This window comes from Corvus cornix, chromosome 5 (assembly GCF_000738735.6).
Source record: "Corvus cornix cornix isolate S_Up_H32 chromosome 5, ASM73873v5, whole genome shotgun sequence".
NCBI classification, from domain to species: domain Eukaryota; kingdom Metazoa; phylum Chordata; class Aves; order Passeriformes; family Corvidae; genus Corvus; species Corvus cornix.
Genome location: NC_046335.1, coordinates 23044179 through 23070397, shown reverse-complemented (window position 1 = coordinate 23070397; position 26219 = coordinate 23044179). Strand labels below are relative to the sequence as shown.

General features: G+C 50.5%; 2 protein-coding genes across 3 annotated transcripts in view; both read left to right on the top strand.

Moving 5' to 3' along the window:
• Positions 1 to 7023: 7023 nt before the first annotated feature.
• JDP2 (Jun dimerization protein 2) lies at positions 7024 to 24513 on the top strand. 2 transcript variants are annotated; one of them, XM_039552403.1, is made up of 4 exons: positions 7024 to 7108; positions 17798 to 18021; positions 22515 to 22619; positions 23452 to 24513. In XM_039552403.1, the coding sequence occupies exons 2-4, from the start codon at positions 17821 to 17823 to the stop codon at positions 23635 to 23637; spliced, it is 492 nt and encodes a 163-aa protein (XP_039408337.1). In that variant the 5' UTR covers positions 7024 to 7108; positions 17798 to 17820; the 3' UTR covers positions 23638 to 24513. The 2 variants fall into 2 exon arrangements, with proteins under 2 accessions (XP_039408337.1, XP_010391367.1); XM_010393065.4 differs by lacking the exon at positions 7024 to 7108 and having other exon boundaries at positions 14793 to 18021.
• The window catches only part of BATF (basic leucine zipper ATF-like transcription factor), a 31812-nt gene continuing 23527 nt past the window's right edge, over positions 17935 to 26219 (top strand). The window contains exon 1 of the mRNA XM_010393052.4: positions 17935 to 18021. The gene's annotated coding sequence lies outside the window, so the exon portion shown is untranslated. The remainder of the gene's footprint in view (positions 18022 to 26219) is intronic.

The window sequence follows — 26219 nt, the reverse complement described above, 5'->3', positions numbered from 1 at the left end:
TACAGAGTTAAGCAGCCAGGCTGGAGTGTGCAAACAAACAGTGAGACCTGTACTAACAGCCCTGCTTTGTGTTAGTGGGAAGCACAGGCTCCAACTTCTTCCGATTTCTCACCTGTCCAGACTGGTACAGAAAGAAAATGCCTCTTGGAGTTTCAGAGAAAACCACACCTATTTACAGTGGATTCCCCAGGGCCCTCCTGTGGGGTATTAACCCTTCAGCCCCAGGCCCACAATCTCCCTTTGGTAGGAAGAATTCCCCAAGATCCCTGGTGAAGCCAGCCCTTCTGCCTCCACTGCAGGGATTTCTCCTGCTTGTGGCCCAGGGCTCTGGCCCATTCACTCCCTAAAGCAAGTCACTTATTTCTCTTTTCTCCCATCTGTACAGTTATCTCTGTCCTTTGCACAGCTGTGTGCTGGGGCTCTTTCTGTGTGAACTGGGCTTTCTGACCCGGCTCCTTCCCCCAGAAAGCAGAGCTTGCTCTGCTGTGTTTGGGTTGGACCTGTGATTGTGTCTCTGTGTTTGTCTCAAACCCCACCAAGTTTCCCTGAGATACCAGCTCATCCCTCCCCCTTGAAATATCCATGCTTTCTTCAGACTTCTTCCAGGTCTCACTGTTTGCTTTCCCTCCTTTCCCTGGTTTCTGAGTTTTCTCGGAAGGAATCCCGTGCTCTGGCCTCCTCAGGCTGGAGTGTTGTGTTGTTGTTTTTCCTTTCGTCGCTATGGGCAGGGATTTTGAATACTGAGCCAAGGAGAGGGAGGGAAGAAGAGAGGCAGTGAAAGAAGGAGGGAGTACAGGGGGAGGGATGAAGAAAGCCAGAAAAGTGAGAAAGCAAAGTGTTCAGGGGAGCAGGGTAAGGATGAGATGGTGGAGAAATGAAACGGGGAAGGAGGATAGAGGGCATTGTGGAGAGAAAGAGTTTTGGATAAATATCAGGAGAGCTTTTTCATTGGTTCTTTTGTTAATAACACTATTGCTGCAGACAAAGATATCTGGAGGAAGGCAAGGAGCCCCCACCTCTCCCTGCCCCAAACCTCTCTAGGACACAAGGCATGAGAAGTTATTCCAGGCAAAGAGATCCTTCAGAAAATAAACATTTAAGCCTAAAGCAGCCACTAGGTGCATAGGCTGCAGTAGGGAATACATTAGATGTGAATCTGGCAGGTGGGGAGAGAATGTGAAACACAAAGACCCATTAAAAATTATAGGACCTTCATACAGGCTGTTGAAGCCTGGGAGAGGACTGACATGTGTTTTGGGAACAGGGAAGAAAGTAGAATAGCTAAGGAGGCTTAAGACACTGTAGAGAAGCTAAGTAATTCCTACCCCAAAAAGAAAAAGAGAAAAATCCCCCTAATAGTGCATCTCAGCTGCTACAGAGGAGGCACCCTCAGGCAGTGAGAAATTCTAAAAGCAAGTCTGATGTCTTAAAAAACAACAGTCCTCAGGACTGGGCACCAGCACCTGAGGAGCAGAGTGCTAGAGAGTAACAGCTGTGTGTAGCAATAGGGGAGGGCAGACAGAGCCAAGGAATTGCAGACTTAGATCTTACTTCCCTCCTGACTAAATTGTTGGATGCTCATTAAGGATCTGCAGGCCCCCATCTACCTGACTGGCTACATTGCAGCAAGAAATTTATGGTTCACTTTCTCTGCGAAGGAAAATCATACTCCTGGAGCTGCTAGAAGTTATGGAGTGTTTCCTGCTGTAGGAAATAACAGCAGGACGTGGATTTTCAGAAAGCCTCATCAAGAAGTTCCTGTGAAAGACAGTGCTCGTAGCTAAGAGGCCACAAGGTGATTTGTGCTGGCACTGCTGAAATACTGCAGAGTAGAAAGTGTGGGCCCTGAAGGCTCAGAGCAGTCTGTCTCTGGGAGCCATGCAGGGGTGCCTTTATAGTAGAATTAATAATAATAATCCAGACAATAGTGAGTCTGGGGTAGACCTTCAGCTGGAATATTCTGTATGCTTCTAATCACCCATGCTGGGGAAAATAGGGGAAATAAGACAGATAAAGAAAGTTACTAAAAAGGTGAAACTTCTTCCACATGAGTGGGGTTTGCAATGAACACAACACGTTAGTTTACAGAGAAGATATGTCGGGAAGGGGTATGAATTAGATAGAATTGTGACTTTTTTAGGAAATATGTATTTTTCAAAGTTTAGGCCAATGCCTAGCTGACAAAGATAAGAAGGAAATTCCTGTTTGAAGAGGTTATTCCACAACTGTCCAACATAAAGATCATTTAACTTAAGGATCTGGCGCTGTCAGAGACAAGCTCTTGCACAGCATTTGCCAGCCCTGGTATCTAATCAGTCCTATTTTTATAAACAAGCAATGTGGGGATCAATCAGCCCATCAGCCTGTATGGCACTGTCTGACCGCTGTGGTAGTGACCACTCAGACCTTAGCACTGACACCAGCCCAGACACAGCTGCTTTCCCTCAGTGACTTAGAGGCAATTTACCATCCACTCACGCCTACTGCTTGTGTGACTTTTCTCTTTGCTTCCCAGTCCAATTCTGCAAAATGACTGGAAGTAATATTTTCTAAAAATAAAAATAAGACTAAAAATGAGTTAGGGATTCACAAAAGGAACAGTTAAATCAAAACTCTGTTGTGGCCAAGAGGACAGTGTGACATGTAGCCAGAGGTGGCCAAATGGCAGCTATGTCTTTATTTGTATCACCACCATTCTCTCCTGCAGGGTGAAGCTCTTTCTTGCTGCAGATAGGTATTGTAATGTGGCTTACACAAGTATGAATGTGCAAGTCCTCAGTCACATCCTTCAGTGAATGGTTTTCAGAACTGGCCATCAGAATTGCATACTAATACTGAAGACAAAGACCAGGAAAAAGGGGAGCAGATTCATGAGGATTTGGGTGATTAAAGTGGACGGGTAACAGATGAAATGCCCTGTTTTATATAACAAATGTTAGATGGCAAGTGTGGGAGCAAGGAGCAGGTCTGAGGAATCCCAGTTAGGCAGAGACACAGCACAGCTCTCTCAGCCTCAGTGGATGGGAGAGGATCAATATCCCTGTCAGCCTGCACAGAGAGGCAATGCCAGAGAGAATTTTACGTGTAGGACATCAATGTGGCTTTATATCTGCCAGGCATGTCCCACGTGCATGTTGTAGTGCTAGTCAGCCCTGAAGAGATTGCAGAAAGGAGGTGAACTGGGATGGCTAACATCCTGATTAGACTTAGAATATTGATTAATTTCAAGCACATAAAACTGTGCTTGGACATGCAACAGAGGTGTTTACGTCTAGTGTATCATTGGCTTTCTTGGCTGAGAATGTCCCAGTGAGGTTACTGTGAGCTCATCTCTACTAACAGTGGCATCAGGAGGGTGCAGAGGAAAATCAAAGGACTACCATTGCTGGGGTCTTAAATATGCTCTCAGTGCATTTGGACAGGACACATTAAATGTCAAGGACCCTCAGGAGCCTTGTCTGTGCTGTGGCTCTTGTCGCTGTGCCATGGACAGGGCCGTAACAGCAAGGGAAACCTGGCAAGAGGGACCAGTACTGACTCTGCCTCCCCTGCTCACCTTCAGAAGACATGGGCCTGCCCCAGGGCAGTGTCTGCTGCTGCTGTGAGAGGGCCACCAGACAATCCAGAAGAAGGGTGAAAGAACAAGGGTGGCTACAGTGCTGTTTTGTGGTGTCCTGGCCTAGGCCTGAATCCAGCTGATGAGCTGCACAGCTCATCCATGTGGAGAAGGCAGAGGAATGCATGCTGGTAGGCAAAAAGCAAAGACTTTTCCTGAGGACTGGGAGCAACTCCTTTGCAGTCAAACTTCTCTGCTAGTGTAGCTCTGTTTTGCTCTAGAGTTCTCTCTGTTCCGGATAACTTTCTGGCCCCATGTTGTGTTGCAGGGCTGTGTTTCCACATCCATGAGCCTTCACCTTCCACACACTTTATTTTGGACAAAAATATGCAAATCATCCCTTTCATCTGAAGAGAAAGCCATCTGCCAAGCAGCAAGGTACTGACAGCTTTTTATGTTCTGTGCAGCGGAACTTTTGCTTTTTTCTCTCAACAGCTCCTGTCTCTATTGCAAATGCTGCCATTCACATTTGATTAATTTGTCTTTGTCAGCACATGTTTCCACAGCAGTGGCAAGACTGACCAGCCCTGGTAGGGCCAGACGTGTTTATCTGCATAATTTGGCAAACAGCCTGTTGTTGGTGACTTTTTTGTTCACTTTTACCCACTGAAGCCACAAATTCTCAATGAATTGTTACGCCTTTTCAAGCCAAAATGAAACTATCTAAAAACTAAACATATTTGGTGTTTACATGAGGCAAAACCCAGCTTGGGAAAAGAACAGTTCAAGTGCAGGCGGCTGCAAGAGCAAGGAAAATTCCCCTGTGAGACAAGAGTTCCCAAGTAAAGAAAGAATGATGCAAGTTTGTCCCTTTAAACATGTGCGTAAGCACTGTCCCAAACAAGGATTCCTTCCCTGGAACCAGCTCTTCAATAGTTAAGTTAAATAACTGACTTGGATTATTATAATAACAGAGGCTCACCTGCCTCCAGGACCTGCAGTGGGGAAGAAGGGAAGGAAAGAAATGTAGACTGATGGGTTCTCCTCCCCACCTCCCAACCTTCTTCAGCACAGTCTTGAAATCAGTGCACTGCAAACATTCTGCAAGTGCTGGTCTTATACAGAGCGGTGGATGTTGGATCCCTGCTCCCATCCTGTGAAGGGTGTCTGGGAGGAAAGGGGCCAGTACTCAAGGCTGGGGCAGTAGATGTCTATGTTGCAATGAGATCTCCCAGCTCTGCCCACCAGTGAAAGAAAAATGAAAAAGGCAAAACCAGCAGAAGAAAGAGCAGGGAGAGCTCTGTTCCTTCCAGCCCCCAGCAAAGAAGGGGAAATGGCACTTTCCCACCTTCCCCAGGGTAGGAAAAGGCTGCAGGAGGAACCATGTGCTGGACTGGACCTTACTCAACCAGGTCATCAGCCTCTTCTGAAATTCCCGTGGTTTGTCCTCTTCCCTTCCCTCAGGATGCAGCAGTTGTGAGGAAGCTGCCATGCCCTGAAGGCAACTTGTCTGATTTGCTAGAGAGAGATGTTGTTTGTCAGCCCCATTGGGATACCTGTATCTTAAGGCAATAGAAAAGTCTGTCCTATCTGATGTAGGAAAGTGAAGGAATGCATATGGAAAAAACATATATCGGCTCACATTTTTCCTTTCCCCCCAGGATGAGGTGCCAGGATTAAGGAAATACTGGGGTTGTATGCAAAAGTGTATAAACAGTATTCTGCCTCTCTGAAAACAAAACAAACAAACAAAAAGAACAACAGCATGAGAAGATTAGGAATGAAGATACATGTGCAGTGTCCTGCCAAGCCAGGATGATACCTATTTCTGTAGGACGACTTGGGCAGGTTATATCCTATATTGAGCACAGCATTTCTGATCCCCTGTTCTGCTCAGTCCCAGATCTCTCCAACTGAATTCTCTTTCTACTACTGAGGTACAGGTGAAAAGGACAAGGCTGGAAGTGCTGATCGCAAGACCTTGTAGATGATTGAATAGTGTGAATCCTCAGTTGTGAAAAGAAATTACATTGGTGAATGCTGAAAAGAAACAATGTCTGACAAGTCGGGGGAAGGAAAACAAGGTAGGGTGGATGATGCCTCTCTGTGCAGTTAGGTGGGTCAGAGAGGTCACAGCTGGGCAGTGCTGCTCAGCCCGGTGTTTTTTGCCTTTCCAAAAAGGAGCCTTTCTGTCCTGAAATGCTTTAGGAGCAACAGCCCTGCAGCATCCAGTACCTATGGCAGGTCCAGCATGGTCCTCCAGTTGTGCAAAGCTTTGCTTCCCAGAACAGTTTTGCTGATGCAGCTGGGAAGGGGCCAATGTTAGAGAGAAAGAGGAAAGAAACAAACACAAATCAATTATCAGGAAGGCCCCAGTCTGTCACCTGCTCCACCATCCCCATCTGATATGTAGGTGCTAGAACACTGGGCAACATGAGTGTGCCTGTGATTCAGGCAATGTCCCTCGCAGATGTCCTGCTGACGATAAGGGAGGAAAAAAACCAAACAGCTGGTTACTCTCCAAGCCAGTCAAGGGACTGGTGGAGCTGGGGCTGACAGCCCTTGACCCTTGTATGAGGGAGACGGTGTTGTGTGGGGCATGAGCAGGCCAGGCTGGGGGAGGGATGAGATGAGGAGGTTCTTGCCTCCCACGGGACAGTGGAGTGACCCTGCAGCCCTCCCTGCCCCTGTGCCTTTGCTGCCCCTGGGTGAGGTGGGCTTGCTGCTGGGGAGAACTGGATACTCTCTCTGGTCCTTTGCCTCCTTCTTCCGAGGCTCAGGCTCAGGCTCAGGACTGAGGAGCGGAGGCTCCGCACAAATCGGGCTGGCTCGGGCACGGCTGTGGCGACACCGGGCCGCGTCGCCGGGACTGCCCGGGACCGTGTCCCGGCGTGCGCCGGGGAACGGGAGCGACGTGGAGGAGAGCAGAGAGTGTGTGGAGGGGAGCAGATAGGCGGAGCGCGTGGAAGGCGCGCACCCGGTCGGGGGGTGCGAGGTCACGGGGCACCGTGGTGCGGAGGGGTCAAAAGGTGCCGGAGCGTACCGGGGATGCCGGCTGCGAGGGCAGGGGGTTGCCGAGGGGTGGCGGGTGCGGAGTCCCGGGGTGCAGGATGCGGAGATGCCGGGCCGTGAGGTTGCCGCGCCGTGGGGTGCGGGATGCCGAGGTGCGGGATGTCGGGGTGCCCCGGCTGGTCCCACCCCTGCGCGGCGCTCCCCGCCCCGCGGCCCCGCTCCCCCGCCCTCCCTGACGTGTGGCGCTGGCAGCCCGGCCGGTTCCGCATTCCCGACCCCTCCCCGCAGCCCAGGGGCCGCTATATAACCGGGGCTGATGCAACCCACCCCGCCGCCTGCCACAGCCTGCGGGAGGCGCGCACCGGGGCGGCGGGTGGTGGCGGGCCAAGGCGCCCCGGCGGCGGCCGGCACCGACATCGGCACCCGGCGGGGCCCGGGGGTCGGGGCAGCGGCGGAGGCGGCGGGGCTGAGCCTGCAGCCCGCGCCCGGCCCCTACGGCCGGGCCCCGCGGGCACCCCGGCAGCCCGGTCGCCCTGCACGGTGGGTGTGGGCGCGGGCGGGGGACGCGCCGGGCGGGCCGGGATTGCGGCAGGGGGCGGGCGGCGGCGCGGGGCTCCGCGGGGGTGGCGGATAGCGGCGACGGGGGCTGGGGTGGGGAGCGCCCGGAGGAGCATCCCGGCATCCCGCGGCAGCGGGCAGGGTGCCGCTCTCCGGGCGGTCGGGCTCATCGCAGAGATGCGGGGAGACCCTGCACGGGGGGCGGGTACAGCCGCATGGGCGGCTCAGAGCAGGGCTGCTACCCCCGCACCCGGCGACGCGCGGGGGCTGGGGCTGCCTCTGGGGGTGCCTGGCTCTGGGCTGCTGCCGCACTGAGGAGCTGCGGGGCGGCGGGGGGCCCCCGCTTTCGGGCGCTCGCTGCCTCCGCTTCACCTGCCGGCCGGGTGCGCAGGTGAGGGGCGCGGGCTCCCTGCGGCTGCCGGCCCGTGCCGGGCAGGCTGGTTGTCGCCAGCCCTGTCTCCAGCCCGGGAGGCCCGGGGAAGGAAAGGGGCCCTGGAGGTGCCCCCACCGCGCGGTCCCAAGTCCGCTTTAGCACTCAGGCATGGAGTTGAATGGAAGTTGCATTCTTTTGCACGCTCTGCTCCAGGAGGCACTTTTTTTTTTTTTCCATGGAAGGGAAATAGGTTTGAGAGCAAATTGGGGGAAAGGGAGAAATACCAGGGGAGTAAGAGCCACATTATATTTCCATTTTCCTTTAATGAAGGCCCTGTGGAGGTGTATTTGAAAACACAGGGTCTCCTATGCCTTCAAGGAGGGTGAGAACACTGTGCTGGCTGGTTCCAGGGCCATATGCAGCGTATGGTGGCCAATGAAACAGGGCCTGGCTCGTTCTCTTGCTTGTCTTGGCAGCCTGCTCCATGGCTTGCATTACCAGCCCTGGAACACAACCACTGCCAAACTGTGTGTGTGTGTGTGTGTGTGTTTGGACTCCGAGAGCTCAGCAGAAGCAAATGCTTCTGCAGCTCAGACCAGCATTTTTTAGCTCGTTTGGAGAAAACTTGCATAAAAAACTCTGTCTGGAGGCTCTTGACAGAGTCTGCCCTGGAAATCTGTTGGTAAAAGCTTGTGTGAGGGCATGTGGTAATGCCAGTCTTTGGAGTTTGGATTCTTAGTATGAGTCCTAGTGATTTAAAAATGCAAAAACCTGCCCATCTAGGGGATAAGTGTGTGGGTGCAGGAGCTGCCATCCATCCCATTCCTAGGTCATCCAGCAATTGGTTGCCCCTGGTCTCTGGAGTCTGGGGGATCTGCTGAGTTTGTGTGCAGGTTATTGCCTCTGCTTCCTTGTTGAGACACCTATGGATGCTTTTCCTGCATCTTCACAGTTGAGTATTTCCCTCCTTACAGGATGCAAAGGTCTCTGTGCTACATTCCTTGCCAAGGAAGAGTAAATACTCTCTCACACCTCTTGCCTCCTCCTGCTTGTGTCCAACTGCTCAAGCAGCATTGAGCATCTGCTCTGTGGTCTCCTTCTCTGTGCTAGTGTTTGCTACTTCAGCTGCATTGCCTGGGCCAGGTACTTGGCAGCATGCAATGTCTTGAGTGTGAAGCTGTAAGAGGCCCTTTTCACTGCAGTGGCTGTTTGTAATGGGCCTGGCCCCAAGAGCAAGGGAGGCAGAGCCATGGTGTGGCATGGACCCCTTGCCAGCATGCGTGTCTCCTGCAGTGCCAGTGCAGCAAGGAGGGGGCACTGCAAACCTGATGCCATCTGTCTTTGGCTGCATTTCTCTGCTTGGACTGTCCAGAGTATCCATCCAAACATTGCAGGCTATTTTAACATGCAGACAGGGAGCTGAAGGCACATAGGCCTCTCAGCTGAGCAGTGCTGTTGCAAACTAGCCAGAGCTGGTCTTTATAAGGATTAGAGGTCTTTGTGGATGACCCTGGTATTCAGGGCATAATTTTGAGGAGTTTGTAGGGGGGGTGGGGGCTCTCATCTCTGAGGCCATCCTTGGCCCCTGAGGGCAGAGCTTTGTACTGGAGCAGGATTGCCTTCTTGAAGAAGATTCTAGCCCGGACCACATGTGGTTATGGAAGGTCCTGGGTAATTTCAACAAGTCAGTTGTTAGGCTGCAGCTCAGACACTGAGGTTTTCTCAGACTAGGATATTCCTTCCTTCTCAAATCCCTTTGAGCTGCTCCAGGTACAAATAGGATAGCTTTTACCTTCCTGCTCTGTACTGCCGTCCAGTGGGTGGTGCAGCCTCAAATACTTAATTGCAATCTTAATAATACTGTGATAATTAATGGCATTTTTTTACAGTTATTGCAATTAGCTATTGCAATAGGGGAGCCTTGCTGTGGTAGGTGCTGTACAAACCCCTGCTGTCACAGGTTGCTTGCAAGTTAATCGCTGCATTGCAGTGGTGGGAGCAGTTAAACTAGACCTTTTTGCTGCCTTGTGCAGGTATGGAGGAAAATGCTCAGGGAGGAAGGACTGTGAGCTGACTGCCTTGCTAATGGCAAATGGGGATTATTTCTAAAGCTGAGGACTGGAGAACCACTATCCCCCCTCCTCATAAAAGGGATAAGAAGTCAAAGCATTAGGCAGGTGTGGAGGCCTAATGGTGGGACTCATTTGGATAAGGGGCTGCAAAATGGCATTTCTGCCGAGGAGATGCTGTCTGCTCTGGGCTGTCCCGTGTGCACAGTGTAGGAAGCTTTGAGCTTTGCTGGTGGAGAAGAGGAGGGAGGGCAGCAGGGCTCTCCGCATTCCTGTTTTTAGAAAGCTTTTCATAGCCTTCTGTCTGTGAATGACTCGGATGTTCCTTCTGCCAGCTAGATGTGCAGGACTGAGCCAGAATGTTCCCACTTGTGAAATAGGTTTAGATTCCATCTCCTGAGGAACAGTTCTTCATAGCTGCTTCCTCTGTTCAGCATTGTGGCCCCCTACTCACTCTGTGTACAGGCGGTGGGAGGTTACATGTATGGGTGTTCACAAACCGTGCAACTCTTCTCCCACCACATGGGGTTGCCTGTGGGAGGAAAGGAACAGCAAGAATGGCAGCTCGGAGCGTCTGTGGGAAGGGCACAGATGCATCTTTGGACCTGCAAACCTAGGACCTGGTTGTAGGAGCTGTCTCTCCCTCCTGGAATGGAAATGGAGTGTGGAGGTACTATGGTGAGTAGTGAAGTACTACAGTGTCCTGCATTCTGAGGTGGCATGCTCCACCTCAGTGCAGTTGGTAGGCCATGCTGTGACCATGCCTCTAACTGGTCTTTAAACAATGGGGAATTTCTGTGATGCCATAAAACACTAAGTAATGTTAGGTGCTCGGTAAAGAGAGAGCATGCACGTTTTTTATCCCAGTGTGTGTCACTGCAGCTTTTCCATGTGCTACAGGTGGTGGGTTCCTTGGCATTAACAGGTTCAGCAACTGAATGAATGAATACACAGTGGCTGTTGTTAAAGTCCATATTTACCAGAGCTACTGTATGGGTATCTGAAAAGACTGGTTACCCCCAAAGGGCTTGTCTGCTGCTGTGTTCTGATGTTTCGCAAATAACTTTGACACTGATCACTACAGTGCTTGGCACTGGCACTGCAAGCTACTGCTTTTAACAGTGTGGAGCAGAAGCAGCTAGACAGAAGATATGACTTGCTGTAAGGTGCTACTTAAAACCAAATACATCTAGAGCAGATAGCAGTTGTGTGGCAATGGGAGAGTATCATGTTTTAGACAGCAGAAAAAAATCTCTAATTTCATGGCAAGGTACTTGTGGCACTGGGAATATGGGGTAGTGTCTTTCTGCCTTCATCATGCTTAATGTGGTGCTCACTGGGGCCTGAACCTTGGAGTGGAAGTGGAAGAAGGTCTGTAGGCTTCAGACCATCAGCACTCTGCAGTCTTCTCAGACAGAAGAGTCCAGATGGAAAAAAACAAGTGGCTCAAAGCTTCAGAGAAGGACATAATAGCCAACTGCCCTGTCTTTGTTTAGGAAGTTACATTCTTGGGGCATGAGAAGTTGGGTATGTCAGGAAAGGGTTTTCATATAAATCATCCTTCTGCTCACAGAAGCAACTAGATGGTCAATGTATGACGTACAGAGGTAACTTGATAGCCAGGAGCTAAAAAAAAGTTTAAAAATGGCATAGTTGAATCTAAGAACTATAAGCTGGTAGTGCTGCTTCTGATCTCCAAAGCAGAATTATTATTCCCTGTTGGCCAGGAGCAGATGAAAGGCCAGTTGCTGTGACTCGGGTGCTCCAAGACAGTACATACAAATGGCAATATTGTGTTAGGTGCTAACACACTGATAAAGACATCAAAGATTGCTTGCATGGTGGTTTACAGACTTCAGCAGTGCTCTGATGTGTCGCAGCTGACAAGCAATGGCAGGCACCCAGGCTGAGCCTGGTGAGAGAATACCAGGCAAGCATGGCCTTTATTCTGCAGGCAGCATGGAGAAGGGCTGGGAGGACACAGTATGCCTTCGTGTGGTGCTTAACATGGGCAAAAGAGAAACATGCTGGTAGGTACAGAGTGTCAGAATCTGCTGGCTGGCTATATTAGATGCTAGACTGGCTCTCTGAGCATCAGAAGTATATTTGGATCAACCATTACAGATGTCAGCACAAGTAAAATAGCTTATGTTGTAAGAAACTGTAATTGTATTATAGACAGGAAAATTGAAAATAAGGCTGCAAATAGCCCTCACTCTCACCAAGGAAGCTGACACCAGAGATAAGGCAGTAATGGCAATTTAAATTGAAGTGTGACTGTCAGAGCCTGCTTTGGGATGTCATGGTCGTCTCTGCAGGATGATGCTCTTGATGCAACAGCAGCAGCTGCATTTGGTTTATAAAGAAACAAACAGTGCCTCTGGATAAGTGAGGATGCATAGGATGGTGAATACAAACTGAGGCAGTGTATGTGCAGGGAATTGAATGTATGATTTCAACACAGGTAGGCATTCCTGTGCCAGTTTTAGTCTGTGGGTAAGAATAGCAGTGAAGAGGTGGCAGGGGGGGGTGTGAATACAGGCTAGCAGCTGGAGTACGAACCCCCAGGGATACCGGGTTATATGAATTATGCCTACGCACGTTAGATTTATGCTGTAACTGCTGTGCAAACAGCAGCTTCTTAAAAAAAACAAACCCAAAACCAAACAAAGAGTCCCCTGAAAAAGCAGCAACCAAATCAGTATGGGAAGAGAAAAAAACTCAACCCATTAAAAAAAAGCCCAAGAACATGACGATTAGAACTGCAGGAGAAAGAATAGAAGGGTATGTGGGGACAGTGCCACGGAGGAAGCTGAGCAACTGTATGGGACAGAAACAACTTAGTAAAGCTTCTTCCCCCTGGATTGTGGGTTCCAGAAGATAACAGACTCTGGCAATAGGAGAAAAATTAAGAGTAATGGGTGCTGTCTTTAAGAAATATTAAATCAACCAGTGTCACAGACTGCTGACCCTAAGGACATAACTGGGGAACAAAGCACAGAAACACTTGAAACTGGTGAGAAAGATGCAGCAAAACCAAGGTGAGCAAAGAAAGCTGTACTGTTGTCAGCTTTTTGGGGATGAGACTGCTGATAAAGTAACTGAGTTGACTGAAGCCACAGGAAGAATAGTGCCAAAGCAAGGATGCAAAAGTTAATGCAATAGTTAGGAGGGTTTACAGACATTTTGGCAAGAGGTCAAGTCTTATGTTAGAGTATTTTAACCAGAATAAAGGAGTGTAGAAGCAAAGCTTAGGAAATACAAACTGAATTTTGACCCATGAAATCACATGTTGACCTGATTTTTGCTGCAAAGATAGTTGTTGAAGAGAGCATTGAATGGCATAAGCTACTCATCATTGAACTGAAGTTGTAAGAAAGCCTTCTGTCTCCTCATTCACTCTGGAGCATCTTGATATCATGGCAAAAAAGGATGAATAGCATTGGTGTAGAAGGCAGAGTTATGGTGAATGTAAACTCAAGAAGCTGGTGTCATGCTGATCCAATGGTCATATGCAAGACTGCACATTCTCTTTTCTCACTGTGCTGCTGTTGGCTTCGTTATGTGAAAAAGCATCACTGATACAATGCATACAAAGGAATTGTGTGGTTCAAATGTAGGACACCAGAAAACTAGGTTTTACTGAGGACACGACATTTCCAAGCTCATGTAAGGAGATGTTGAAAGACCACCTGGCATTGAGGGAAAAAGGCTGTGTTATTAATCAGTTTTGAAAAGAAAAAAGTCTAATAAGAATCCCAACTAAAGCACTGTGTTAGAAAGTGAAGGAATACAGAGGTGAGTTGGTTCACGTGCCTTAGAAATAGCAAATGCTGCAAGGGAATATCCAGAAAGGAATTAAGAATTGGCAAGGCACCAGCTGTATTCACCCCATCCAGCAAGATGTGGCTGTTGAAAAGGTGCAACTTAAAGGTTAAACTCAGATCCTGAACTTTAAATTTCTGCCCTACCATGTGAACATGGTACAAATATGCTGGAGCTATAGGTAGGCACGTCCATGTCTGCCAGGGCAACGGCCTTGGGAAGAGGACCAAAGTATTAAAAAGAATTCCATGCTCTGGCTTTTTTTACATGATCAAAGTACAACTTCTTACTTCTGGCACTCACCAGAAAAGAATGGGAAAATATGTGGGACTTGGGATGAAAAGAAAGTTGTCCTTACATTAGGAAGAAGCAAAGGAGTGGAAGAGACTTGGAGTTTGTTCAAGTTTAAGTCCCTCCATCAGCAGGAGTGACAGTGCCTGGGGCTGAGGGCCCTCAAGAACTGGGGAGATGATCTGTCACTGCACCCCTGCTCTGCAGAGAGGGATGGCACCTCTCCTCATTCCTTTTTATTTCCATGGTTATAGCCCTGCTGGGAATGGTGTTATGTTCCTCTCCAAGGTCTAACTCAGCTTGACTCTTGGCAGTTCTCAATGTGCTCCTGAGCTTTCTGACCCCTAAGCAAGATCCCACTTGTAGAAGACACTTTTCCCCCTTTCCACCTAGGTCTCAGCTCATCTTAATGTCCAGGTTTATGGTTTTCCAGAAGGCTTCTGGCACTTTGGTTTTATCAGCTTAAGATTTAGCTTACACTGATGCAGGTGTGATGTGGGCTTTGGCAGTGCAGTCTCTGGATCCAGGATAAATTTTTAGAGCACATTGGATACTTCACTCTGACCTGTGTTGTGTGCTACACTGGTATGGAGGCTATTTCAAGGCATATTAAGCTACCAGATCAGAGACACAGATGGAAAAGATGTGCCAAAGAAAAGTGTTTTCTCAAATCTTTATCCACTTCTCCCCAGGGACCTGCCCCCCACCTCAGGAGTGCATGGGGGAGGGTGCTGAGTGGTCAGGTTGTCCCACAGTCTGAAGAATGGATTTCTCATTGCTCCTTATTTCATAAATTGCAGTGACCCTACATTCAGTCTGCCTGAGGACCTGGACTGTCTAGTGTGGGTACTGTCAGCTGCATGTCATGATGAAAGACAATTAAGCACAACTTTGCCAGCCAGGCAAGGGAAGGGATTGTTTTGCTTTGCTCCACACTGGTGCGGCCTCACCTTGAATACTGTGAGCAGTTTTGGGCACCACAATTAAAAAAAGACATTAAGCCATTAAAGACCATCCAAAGGAGGGCCACATAAATGGTGAAGGGCCTGGAGGGGAAAACTGCATGAGGAGTGGCTGAGGTCACTTGGTTTGTTCATCCTAGAGAAGAGGAGACTGAGGGGAGACCTCACTGCAGTCTACAACTACCTCAGGAGAGGCAGGTACCGATCTCTTTGCTCTTGTGACCAATGACAGGACTCAAGGAAATGGCATGAAGCTGAGTCAGGGGAGGTTTAGGTTGGATATCTGTGGGATTGCTGGTGAGGGGTGTGCAGCAGCTGGCCCAGGCTGTGCTACTGTTGGCAGGTGTCTTCCCCAGTGCCACAGCATGTCACCTTGGTGGCAGCATCAGGGAAATGGCCAGCTCTGCAGTGTGTACAGCTATCCCAAAATGGTAGACTGAATTTAACTCCACACAGCTCTGTCTTATGGCAGAGGGTCCTGGGAAGAACCTCTAGAATCGCTGCCCCTTTGCTGTGCCACCTCATTGACCCAGTGTTTTCCTGCTGGAGAGGGACAAGCTCTGAGAAAGGTGGTAGGGATTTAGCCACACTCCCTAAATAACTTGTGTCTTCCTGTCTGGAGTGCAGCCTAAGGGTGTGATGGTGCTTATTTCTGGAGGGGTGAAGCATCTTAGCCATGTGTAGGCCTGAAAGGAAGGGGGAGGGAGGTAGTGTGCAGCTTCAGAGCCTGGCTGCACTGGGCATCTCTGGACACCGTACAAGATGTTGGTGCAGATTCTGGTACAAGATGTCAGTACAAGATTCCACTGCAGGTGTGGAATTACAGTTGTTTAGTTTAGAGATCGCTGTGGAAGAATGAACGCTTTGCATCAGTTTAGGTCCTTGCAATCTCAAGGAGTTGACCTGTAGTCTTTTCTGAGGTCAAGTATCGTTACCAAGTATTTTCTCTTTATTTTCTGTCACCAAATGGGCAGGAGTCCATTTCATCAGGTAGTAGCACTTCTCTTGAAAAGTTACTTGTCTGTCTTTCCTGTCTTCTCCTTTTCAGGCTTTAATGACCTTATGCAGATCACCTCCCCCCAGCTTCCTCTCCCCACAGCAGTGCTCCCAGCACTGCTCAGCACCGGCTTTCTCTTCCCTTTCTGGTCTCCTAAAGGATGACTGGAGCAGAGGGCTTGATTCCTGCTTGCCACCTCTTTATGTTTTCTCTCTTGCTGCATTTGCTTTCCCTGATCTGTCTCAAGTCTTCTTGGTCACAGCTGAGCAAACCCTGCCAGGGGACATCCCATGCTGACACCTGCACCTCTTTATTGGCAGATTAGACTGTATGACAGCTCACAGCTCACTGCAGCTTGCAGGCACTCTCTGCTGCAAATCATTCTATCTGTCACAGCAATACAGCTTGCACAGCACTTGTGCTGGAAGCTTGTGGAGCTCTGCCCTTGACTAGCCTGTATGCTTGTTTTTCCTTCCCTTCTGCTGCTTATCGCTGGTTCCTTCACATTAACAAATGTATTAAATAATCTCTTGGGTAAAGAGATGTGCCACTGCCAAGAAATCCTTGACTTCTCTGTTTGTTGTAATTAACCCTGTTCAGCCTTCTCCCACTGACTCCACCTGAGCAGGGTGGCTGGACCAGGCAATCTGCAGAGGTCCCTCCCAGCCTCAACTGTTCTGTGACTGTCTGATCCAGCAGTTCTATCTCCCATGCAGCTTTACTCAAGTTTCCAGCCTGGTACTGACATAGATTTGTCACTCTGGAATGGCAAGTGCTGAGCAGCTGTGGCAGCTGGCTTGGCTGTGTGCGTGTGGGTCGGCACAGCCGTACTGCCTGGGCCAAAAGTCTGGTATTGCCTGTTGCCTGGTCTCAGCAGATGAGGGTGGATGCTTTGGAAAGAGCAGGGCAAGTGTATGTTATCTGTCATTTAATGCTCCTCCTTGCTCTGACACTTGGTGCTATGAGAGCCTCCATGAGTCCCCAGCTGTTTGTTGAATCCTGCATTGTGACTGGCTCTTGTGGTTGCAGGAAGCTGCACACTGAGACTTTGGGTCCACCCCTTTAGCCTATTTCTTTCTCTTGACATTGCCGGTCCTTATCCCTGCTGTGTTGGTGCCTCCTGCACAGGGGCAGAATGGGGTGGATGCCTGGAGGCTCCTACAGTGTACTGGGACTTCTCTGGCTGGGCAGAGCAAGGCGAGCAGTGCATGCACACTGGGACATGTGGTTGAGTTGAAGAAGAGGGGCAAATGGCTGCTGTGTGGACAGAAGTTGACTCTGCATGTTGTAAATAGGTACATTGCAGGTAATTGTGAGTGTCCCAGGCCAGTTACACAGCAGGGATGTACTTGCATTGCAGCCAACAACCATCTGCTCCCATGGCTTTTGCACTGATGTAACAGCTCCAGCTCTATGGAATTCCAGTTTTAGGTTTAATTTTATTATCTCTTTGCTGCTTGTTCTTCATATTTACTGATAACTCCCTTTCTCCTCCCTATAAATGACTTGCTGACGTTTGCCCTGATCCTATTCTCACTTTTTTTCCTTTCCTGACAGAAGATGACTTTTGAACCTTGCACCATTTCCCTTCCCCTCCAGCCTTTGTTTCCTCATGTCTGTGCTGGGAGATGTTTGTACAGTGGCAGGTTTTGTTCTTGCAGTTTTATCTGTGGTCTTTGTGTGCTGTGTCCCAGCCCTGACCATTTGTTTTGAGCATGCCCAGAACAAATCCAGCCTAGGGCATATTATGGTCCTCTTTGTGCCACTTTCTTCTTCTATGAATAATCCACACATTAATTAATCAAAACTCAGTTAGGAGCAAACCTTGATCTGCTGTACTCCAGAGAAAGGTGTCCACTGGATCACATCACTGTCATTGCAGCCAGCTCCTGTTCTTCTGGTGCTTTGCCTCTCAGGTCTCCTCCCTTCCTGATCTACACCTCTGTAGCCTATTCTTCCTAGCAGGATTCATATATTTTGGTTTCTATCATACAGATTCTACTTATTCTCTGCCTTTGTCCTTCCTGGGGGAGAATGTCTGCCTTCCTTGATTCGAACCCCTGTAGGTGATGGGACTGTAGCATGAGTTTGGCTTGTGCTGTGTCATGAGGACCTATAGCTGGGTTGTAATGGGATGTCTGTCTCCCCCTGCAGCCTACGAAGCGGTGTCCCCTGCTATGATGCCAGGGCAGATCCCCGACCCGTCGCTGACGGCTGGTGCGCTGCCTGGGCTTGGCCCCTTGACAGGTCTGCCTGGCACGGCCCTGACCGCCGAGGAGCTGAAGTGCGCCGACATCCGCAACATCGGGGCCATGATCTCGCCACTCCACTTCCTGGAGGTGAAGCTTGGGAAGAGACCTCAGCCTGTCAAAAGTGAGGTGAGTATTGGGGACTGCTGGCTGCAGGTGGCCCTGTAGGGCTGTTGTCTGCACTTGCCTGGGTTTCCCTCCTGCCCATGCTTGGCTGTCGTACGAGGGTGGCCAGCAGTGTGTTTTATAAGCTCCCTGTTTGGTGTTGTGCATGCACGTTGGCAGCCGCTCCACTAGCAGCCTCTTACCCCTGCCTGACTTTCTGCCCCTGGCTGGCAGTGGTAGCCTCAGTGTCCCAGACCTGACTGGTCCATTGCAGCCATTGGCAGCCAGCTGAGCTCAAGCCCTGCCTATGGAGTGGAGTCTGATGCAGCCAACATGTCCCTAGGTTGGGGCACACACCCTGAGTAGAAGTCACACAGCCTGTCACCCGTGTCAACAAACCCTTGGTGCTTCTGGCATTGGTGGTGTCTCTCCAGCAGGGATGAGGTGTGTGGACAAGTGGTGTGGAGCAGTGACTCAGCCTGTGCTGGGAGCTGCCCCTGCCCCATTGCTTGGGGTGTGCCCTGGCTTCACCTCGAGTTTCCTGGGATGGGGAAGCTGGGTAGTTTCTACTTGGTACCACAGGCTGCCATGTCAGGAGCAGGCTGAAGGGACTAGGGAGATGCTTGGACAGTGTTTCCCTTGTATGGCTGTCCCATGTGTTGGTTGTCCAGTCTTTGACTGGCTGTACTGGTGGTGAGTGTTTACACCTCCTACTGCCTGCAGATGGAGCTGGGAACCCACCATTTCAGAGGTCCCACGTTGGTGAGGGTAGTGGCTGCTGTTAGAAGGTCCAATAAACAGCCTTCTGAACAGAGCATTTGCTCCTGCGTGAGGTTACCTTGGATGCCTTATGAGGATGGAGTGATGTGTGTTCTCTGGAAGCATGAGCAAGGAGGTGCTAGATGATGTGAAAAGCTGCCTGTGATGAGCTGTGAGCTGAAGGGGGTAAAATAGCAGTTCCAGAGAGCAACCTGCTCTCCAAATGGTGCTGGCACTTGATTTAGCCCAATTCTTTTGGCAGAAGCTCAGCAGCAGCCAGGTCCAGAGCATCCCTCTTCTTTCCCCCCAGCCACTTGAGGTGGACTCCTGCAGGTAGAACTGGTATGATGTAGTCCATTTGATCACCTTGCACAGGAGCTCTGTGCCCAAGAGAGTGTCCAGTCAGCTTGTGCAGCCTGGAGGTCACCTGGGAAGGACTGGGCAGCTCTGCAATGGCAGGAGCTGAGGCTAGGATAGTGTGGGAGGCCATCGTAAGGCCCTGGGGGATGCTAATTGCTTTGGTCCCTCTATGGGCAAAGCAGTCACGGATTTGCAGCTGAAGCCAAATTCTTTTCCAAGCTCTTGGGCTGGGTATTATGCAGCAAATGGGCTGCAGTGCCTGCCTTGCTTCATGGGTTGGGGAGGAAAGAGGGTGACTCTGTGGCTATGCTGTCTTCCCAGGCACAGCTCCTTTCCTGGGGCATCTCGAACACCTCTGAACTGGCCCTGCAACAGCTGCTTTTGCTTTTTGTGGGCATGGGTATGTGATGTCACTGGCATCTGTATAACAGGGACTGGGCAGTTCTGCCCCACAGCAGGTACTGGAATTGCTGAGTGTCCTCTGAGCCAGCTGTTGAGGCACCATGTGCAGGAAAGATAAGATAAAACCCACTGGCAGCCCCTGCACAGCTACCTTCCATGCAGCTGGTTCCTCCCCTGCATGGCCTGTGAAGCTGAGGAGTTGAAGACAGCAAATGGAGCTGCCCTTGGCAAGGCTTTGCAGCAAAGGCCTGAGGGAGCTGAAGCAGTAGCTGCTTATCCCATGAGTAGCCAAGAAGCTGCCCACGCATGGTTTTGCAATGCAGCCTGCAGCTGCTTTCCTCTTGCAGGGAGCTGGAGCCCAGGAATGCTGGGTGCCAGCGTGCCACTCTGTGTGGCTGCTTCATGAGCCTGGGAAAGGCAGCTCTCTCTGCTCTGCTGGGGGGCACCAGCATCTCCTGGCATTGGGGTGTTTGTGCCTGGGGGCACACACAAAACCCACCCAGTGGGTGTTGGGTGCTGGATTCTCTTCAGGTTGATGGACAGCCCCACTGGGCAAGCTGTTCTCCTCTTGGACAGGTGTGGACAGGTGCTGCTGGGCTCCTCCACCACTGAATCCCACCTGGGGTGCTTCCTCTGGGACTGAGCCCTGCCCCTCAGGCAGATGATCGTCTCATTCTCTGAGGCTGCTGACTGAAGCAGTTCAGGAGGCATCCCCAGACCTTCTACGCACAGGGATCCCCTGGAGATCAGCTGCTGAGACATGCTATTGGGTGATACATCATCATTGTCCCTTGTGCCTCTGAATAACATCCTAACCCTCAGCACCAGAGCCATGTCACCTTTTTGAACTGAAATCAAGCAGAAACAGATGGGGAAAACCTGCTTTCTTGAAGAAGAGAACTTCTCTACCCTGAGAATTTGTGGATTCCCCATACCTGGAAGTGTTCAAGACCAGTCTGGATGGGGCTTTCAGCAACTGCTCTACTGGAAGGTGTACCTGCCTGTGGCATGGGGGTTGGAACTAGGTGATCTAGGTCTCTTCCAACCCAAACGTTTCTATATTTCTATGAAACCACAAGAGCTGTGGTCAAAAAGCAGAGCCAAGAATTCAAGCTGCTTCTATCTGTGCTGAGCCACCTTCCTGGAGCATCTGTACTCCACCTAAAGGACACAGACCTCTGCTGGGCCCTCAGTGGGGTGGAGGCAGGGTCAGAAACAGGTCACTTATTCTGTAATTCTGGTTGAATGGACCAACATGGCATGGAAATGTCAGGTAGTTCCCAGGGCTGGTGCAGTTGCTGGTTGCTCTTCCAGTTCCTGTTACACCCAAGATGTACGTTTGAAGCCAAGTTTGGGGGTGTTTTTTGAGCTTTGGAGCTGTGAGCATGTTACCTCTCTGCACCCTCCTAGTAATCCTTGAACTAAAATGCCAAGAAGCTGTCTTAGGAGTGGATGGGTGGTTGCTAAATGTGCAGAGTGGAATTGCATCTACCCTGATGTCCACCTCCTCTTAATTTCTGTCAGGGAGCTTTGTAAGAGCTGGCAGCAGAATGTAGAGTTAGGGCCCTCCAGATTACTTCTGCTAACCTGTCACATCTAAGTTGTGTGGATGCAGTGTGAGCTGTCCATTTCTGACTGGATGTGGGGGTATCAGTGCAGTTCTGATCCTAGTTCTCCCAAGTGTGGTACATTGGTGCCCCATGATACTGCCTTGGCAAAGGAATGGTGGCAGCCTGGCTTTATGGAAGTCTGTGCATAGCTTGTGCTGGCTTTGCTTAATATTTTATCCCCAGCTAAAATAGCAGCTTTGGTGTAATGCTTGGAAAATAAGGTAGAGAAGATGCAAAACCATTAGTGTTATAAAGCTCAGACACTGCCTTCTACAGCATGCTATGTGCTGTGTACTGGACATGCAGCTTGCTTAAGCTACCCCTTCACCCTACCTTTGCTGAGTCCATGTTCTGTCCAGTCCTTGTGCATCACATTGGGATGTTTTGGTTAGTGGGTTTTGGACTTGGTGACTGTTAGCAGTGTGCATGGTTTAGTGTGGATGATGGCACCTGCAGCCTTCATTCCCATCGGGCACTACTGGTGCGCCTGCATGTGGGGTGATCTTGTGGCCATCAGGTATCAGTCAATAGGAATGAGGCAGTTCAGTCTGACACCTCAAATTTCAGAGACCCAGGCAAAATGTGGATGAAGGCACTGGGCACCTTTTCTTCTCTATCCATATTACAAAGTATAACCTGATTTCACAGGGCTTTCCAACCCTCAGATTTTTCTTGAAGGAGCTAGTTTGGGTTCTTGGATGTAGGCATGCCATAGGCCATTAATACAGGCTTTGTAGCATATGTCCATAAATACTTTGATTATGGGTTTCTAACCCATAGGGCCTATTGGCCTGGCCTGTGTGGTCTGAGTCAAAGAGCACAGAGAACTGAGTCATGGCGAACAGTGCAGGTACTGCTGTGTCCTGCTTCCTTACAGGGGATGCAGGACCTGTCCCCATCTTACTGTGGTGGCCCTGTGACTCAGTGCTGAAGCTGCAGCAGACAGGTATTGGAATGGGGTGGGCCCAGCTGGGGTATGTTCTGTGTTTTTCTGACTCTTGTCCTTGGCTGTGTGTGATGCTTTCAATGTCTGTGCTCACAGAGCTGAGCCTGTAGATGTCTGTGTGACAAACTGCCAATGTTTCTGGGAGGGGGCTCAATTCTCCATCTCTGCCCTCTCTCAGGGAGGGAGCAGCCCTGTGAAGGCTTGTCTGTCCCCTACCAGCCATGTCCTCAGCTGGGGGTACAGGTCTCTCTCTCTGTGTTCTCGCAAAGTGGAGTTAGAGGCTGTAGCAGCAGCACACCTGGTTCCAGTGAGGATTAAGTCATGTTGCTGGTGGCCCATGACTGGGTGACTGCCACGTTGCCCTGCCACATGCTCACCCCTACCTCCTGCCCCGACCCACACCTGCTGGCTCTGATCTGGGTTTCTTTGTCTCGTTGTAGCTGGATGAGGAAGAAGAGAGGAGGAAAAGGCGCCGGGAGAAAAACAAAGTAGCAGCAGCACGATGTCGTAACAAGAAGAAGGAGAGGACAGAGTTCCTGCAGCGGGTGGGTGCCCAATCTGTCCCAGGGCACAGCAGGGACTTCCCTAGAATGGTACTCCAGTTGCAGGCAACATTGCCTCCTGAACTGCCCCTCTGTGTCCCCTTGCTCCAGTGCCCATATCTGGGAAAATACAGCCCCCCCTTTTCATGAGGCTGTGAAGGTGGTGGCCATGTACATGCCCAGGCAGAGCTTACCCATCGTACCAGGGCTGGAGAGGGCTGGAGGAGGGCTCTGGGCTTGCGGTGAGAGAGGAATGATAATGGCTCTGCCTCAGTGCTGGAGCAGGAGCACCCATATGAGTGTGGCACAGGACAGGGGCTGCCAGTGTGCTGGCCCCTTGACCTAAGTCCTAAAGATTTTCCCACTCAGAGGCCTGATGCTCACTCACCTGTGACCCCAAGGCCGAGAAACTGTCACAGCCGTTTTTCTGCAAACAGTGGAGAGACATGGGCAGATGACACAGCATGAGACAGAGAGTCATTTCACAAGGGCAGCTCCTTACAGATGGTGCAGGTGAAAACGTAAACATGGGTTTGTTCCCAAGCACCTTACCAGACCACAGAAAGCAGCCAGGCAGAGGTTTTGCTGGGGTACAGCAGACACCTGCCCCAGGTGGTGGCTGTTATTTCCCTGTGATGGCACTAAGTAGCACAAGGCAGCAGGGCTGGGGATGAACAGTCTGGAGGGATGTGGTGTCTTGTCAGGTCTTCAGTCTGCTCCCCTGCTGCAGGGGCTGAGGGACAGCACTGGGCAGAGGTGGCCTGTTGGCCAAATTGTTTCTTGTATCTTGTCCTGCTAGATAAAGTCACATGAGGTTGTGTTCCTGTCCTGCTAGGAGTCTGAGCGTCTAGAGCTCATGAATGCTGAGCTGAAGGCCCAGATAGAAGAGCTGAAACAGGAGAGGCAGCAGCTCATCCTGATGCTGAACCGGCACCGTCCCACCTGCATCGTGCGGACAGACAGCATCAAGACGCCCGAGAGCGAAGCCAACCCACTGCTGGAGCAGCTAGAGAAGAAGTGAAGGTGGCACTGGGCCAGGAGGAGGAGACAGTCGTGCAGGGTCTTCCAGGGTCTCTAATGTATGTACTGTATGAAGAATTGTGCACCCAGGCCTGGTGCAGCCTGGACCCAGTGGGCTTCCTTGGGAACTGTGGACCAAACATGGGAACAGAGAAGATCTGGAACCTGCCAGCCATGTACTCTGAGGCTGAACCTGGGAGCAGGGCTGGTTGGTGCCAGTGAGGGCAGCCTCCCTGTGATACCTCATCACAGCCCTTCAGCCTGCTCTCAGCTCTGGGACCCACGATGGCACAGCATGTCCTGCAAGGACTACGCAGCCCGTGGGTAGTGGGGCTGCAAGCTGAGGAGCGGCAGCTATGCAGTGCCCACCAGCACCCTGCCCAGAGGCTGCTGCCGCTCCTGGCGCACGCTCCGGAGGGAAACCCAAACCCAAGACCCACAAACACTTGATGCAGCCCCATCTGGTGGGCAGGCCTGTCGGGGCTCGGTGGCGCAGGCGCCCCCCACAAGCACACTCAGTATAATGTTTACAGCCCAGCTGTCCGTGCCGGCCGTGCTTTTGAATGCACATTTTTACACTTTTTTAAAGTATTTTTTACAAATTTTTTATACAGTGATCTCTATATGGATTTATATAATCACTAGATGTGATCCCATAGAAATGTATGTTATAATGGTCTGTTTGTTACAAACACATACGCCACAGTTATCTCCATTGTGTTACTTGTCTGGTAGCATCCAGCTCCTTTCCTGGCATGCTGGGAAGGGGGTCCAAGCTGCTCTCTGCAGTGGTGTTGCTACCCTCTCCATCCATGTATGTCCTTCATAATATTCAGTTCTGTATCTCTCAGTAAATGTTACCTTTGCGTATGCTGTCCTCCTGTAGCTCTGTTTGGGTCAGCACTGTGGCAGCATCTGCCAGGGCTGAACAGGCCAGGTGCGTTCCTGGCTGAGTGGGACAGTGGAGCAGATCCCAGAGCTGGTTTTGGTGGTTGTGTTAGCAGCTGTGGGCTGGGAGAAGTCACCCTAGAAAAGCTGGGAACCTTGGAGGCAGCTCTGACTATTGTCAAGCAAGAAGTAGCTCAATGCTGCACAAAAGAGGATAGGCAGGCATGGCTTGCCAGTTGGAAAGGCAGAGGGAGACCATCTCATCCTTAACTGGTCCTTCTTGTTTCAGTCCCAAATACAGCAGTTTGAGCTCATTTCAGCTATGAGAAAAAGACAGGGGAGCTATCATGATGTCCTTGTGCTGGTGATCCTTTTGTGTGCCTTTGTGCTTCCTTCTGCCCAGGCTGTGGAGTTCGTGGCTCAGATCTGACCTATTCCTCAGCTGCTGTCAGGAGCCAGTCTTCATTCTTTGAAAAATGTGATACCTCTGCCTTTCATCCAACTGCTGAGAGGATGCAGAGCACGTGCTGGGCCTCCTTATCTCATCTCATCTCTTTCTTTCCCTCTGCAAAGTGTACATGGTAATAAATTTCCTCTTTGGTGGTCAGTGGGAGCTCCCTGTGGATACCAGAGGATCCAGGCATCTTGTCTACAGACATCTTGTGCTTTTTTCTCACCTGGAGAGCCTGTGTGCTCATCTCCATTCAGGAGGCCTCTCGCTCACCTGCTACACACCTTCCAGCAGCACTGGCAGTGCTGTGGATGCAGGCGATGGCCTTTCTCTGGTGAATAGCCACATTGCAGTAAACATTTCTGTTAGGAAAACAGTTGGCTTGGAAGACAAATAAAAGGTGCCCTTTGAAACCAAATGTGCTAGAAGCAGCTAGCAAAGGCAGCAGCAGAAGAGTGATGTATCTACATCAGTTTAATGCTCAGCTATTCCAGCCAAGGCTTGGGCAGGAGCTGAATCCTAGCAGTGCCCAGGGGCTGGAATGAGACTATCTTCAATGTCCTTCCTAACCCCAACCATTCCCTGATTCTATCTGCTGTATTCCAGTCAGTACCAAGGCATTTGACACTCAAACTTTAGGGCATTTTTTTTCAGGTGACTTGGTTGGGCTGTGACACAATGAAGTTAAAGCAGAGGATTTGGGCCTCTTCCCCTTTAAGCCACAGCCTCTGAGTGTTGAATGGAAAACGTTCAATCTCTGTGCAGCGAGCTATACTGCAAAGCCCTCCTGGTTTCTGTAGGAGACAGGCTCTTTGATGTTCTTGACTCTGGTACCATCTGTCCTCTTAAAGCCCAGCCCCCACCTTCTCAGAATTAAAAATTTGCAATGAAACAAGTGCTCCACTGGACAGACTTGTAAATTACAGTGACATCTCCTGGGCATGGGCAGGAGCAGAGGGCAGATGCCAGGCACAGCCTGTGTTACCGCATGCTGGAACATGCTCCTAAACCTAAAAACCAGTGGTTGTACCTGTGGCAGTGTCCTCGCACTTGGGTCCACTTCATGCACGGACCGGTAATGTGGATTTGCTTGGAAAAGTCAATCAACAGGTCTCAAAGGCCAGGAAGCCACCTCCTGGCCATCCCACACCACTCCATCCTGGGTTAGGTGCACTGTAGACCACTGCTGGACCAGAGCTGAAGGGAACTCGTACTTCCGGGACAGGGCTCGGTGCCGGTAGTGC

What these genes read in the sequence shown, in the direction of transcription:
- JDP2 (XM_010393065.4), top strand. Translation starts at nt 17,749, where the DNA reads ATGAGGACCTATAGCTGGGTTGTAATGGGATGTCTGTCTCCCCCTGCA. An exon ending in CTCAGCCTGTCAAAAGTGAG is followed by an intron (nt 18,022 to 22,514) that starts GTGAGTATTGGG and finishes GTCTCGTTGTAG; the next exon opens with CTGGATGAGGAAGAAGAGAG. An exon ending in GGACAGAGTTCCTGCAGCGG is followed by an intron (nt 22,620 to 23,451) that starts GTGGGTGCCCAA and finishes CTGTCCTGCTAG; the next exon opens with GAGTCTGAGCGTCTAGAGCT.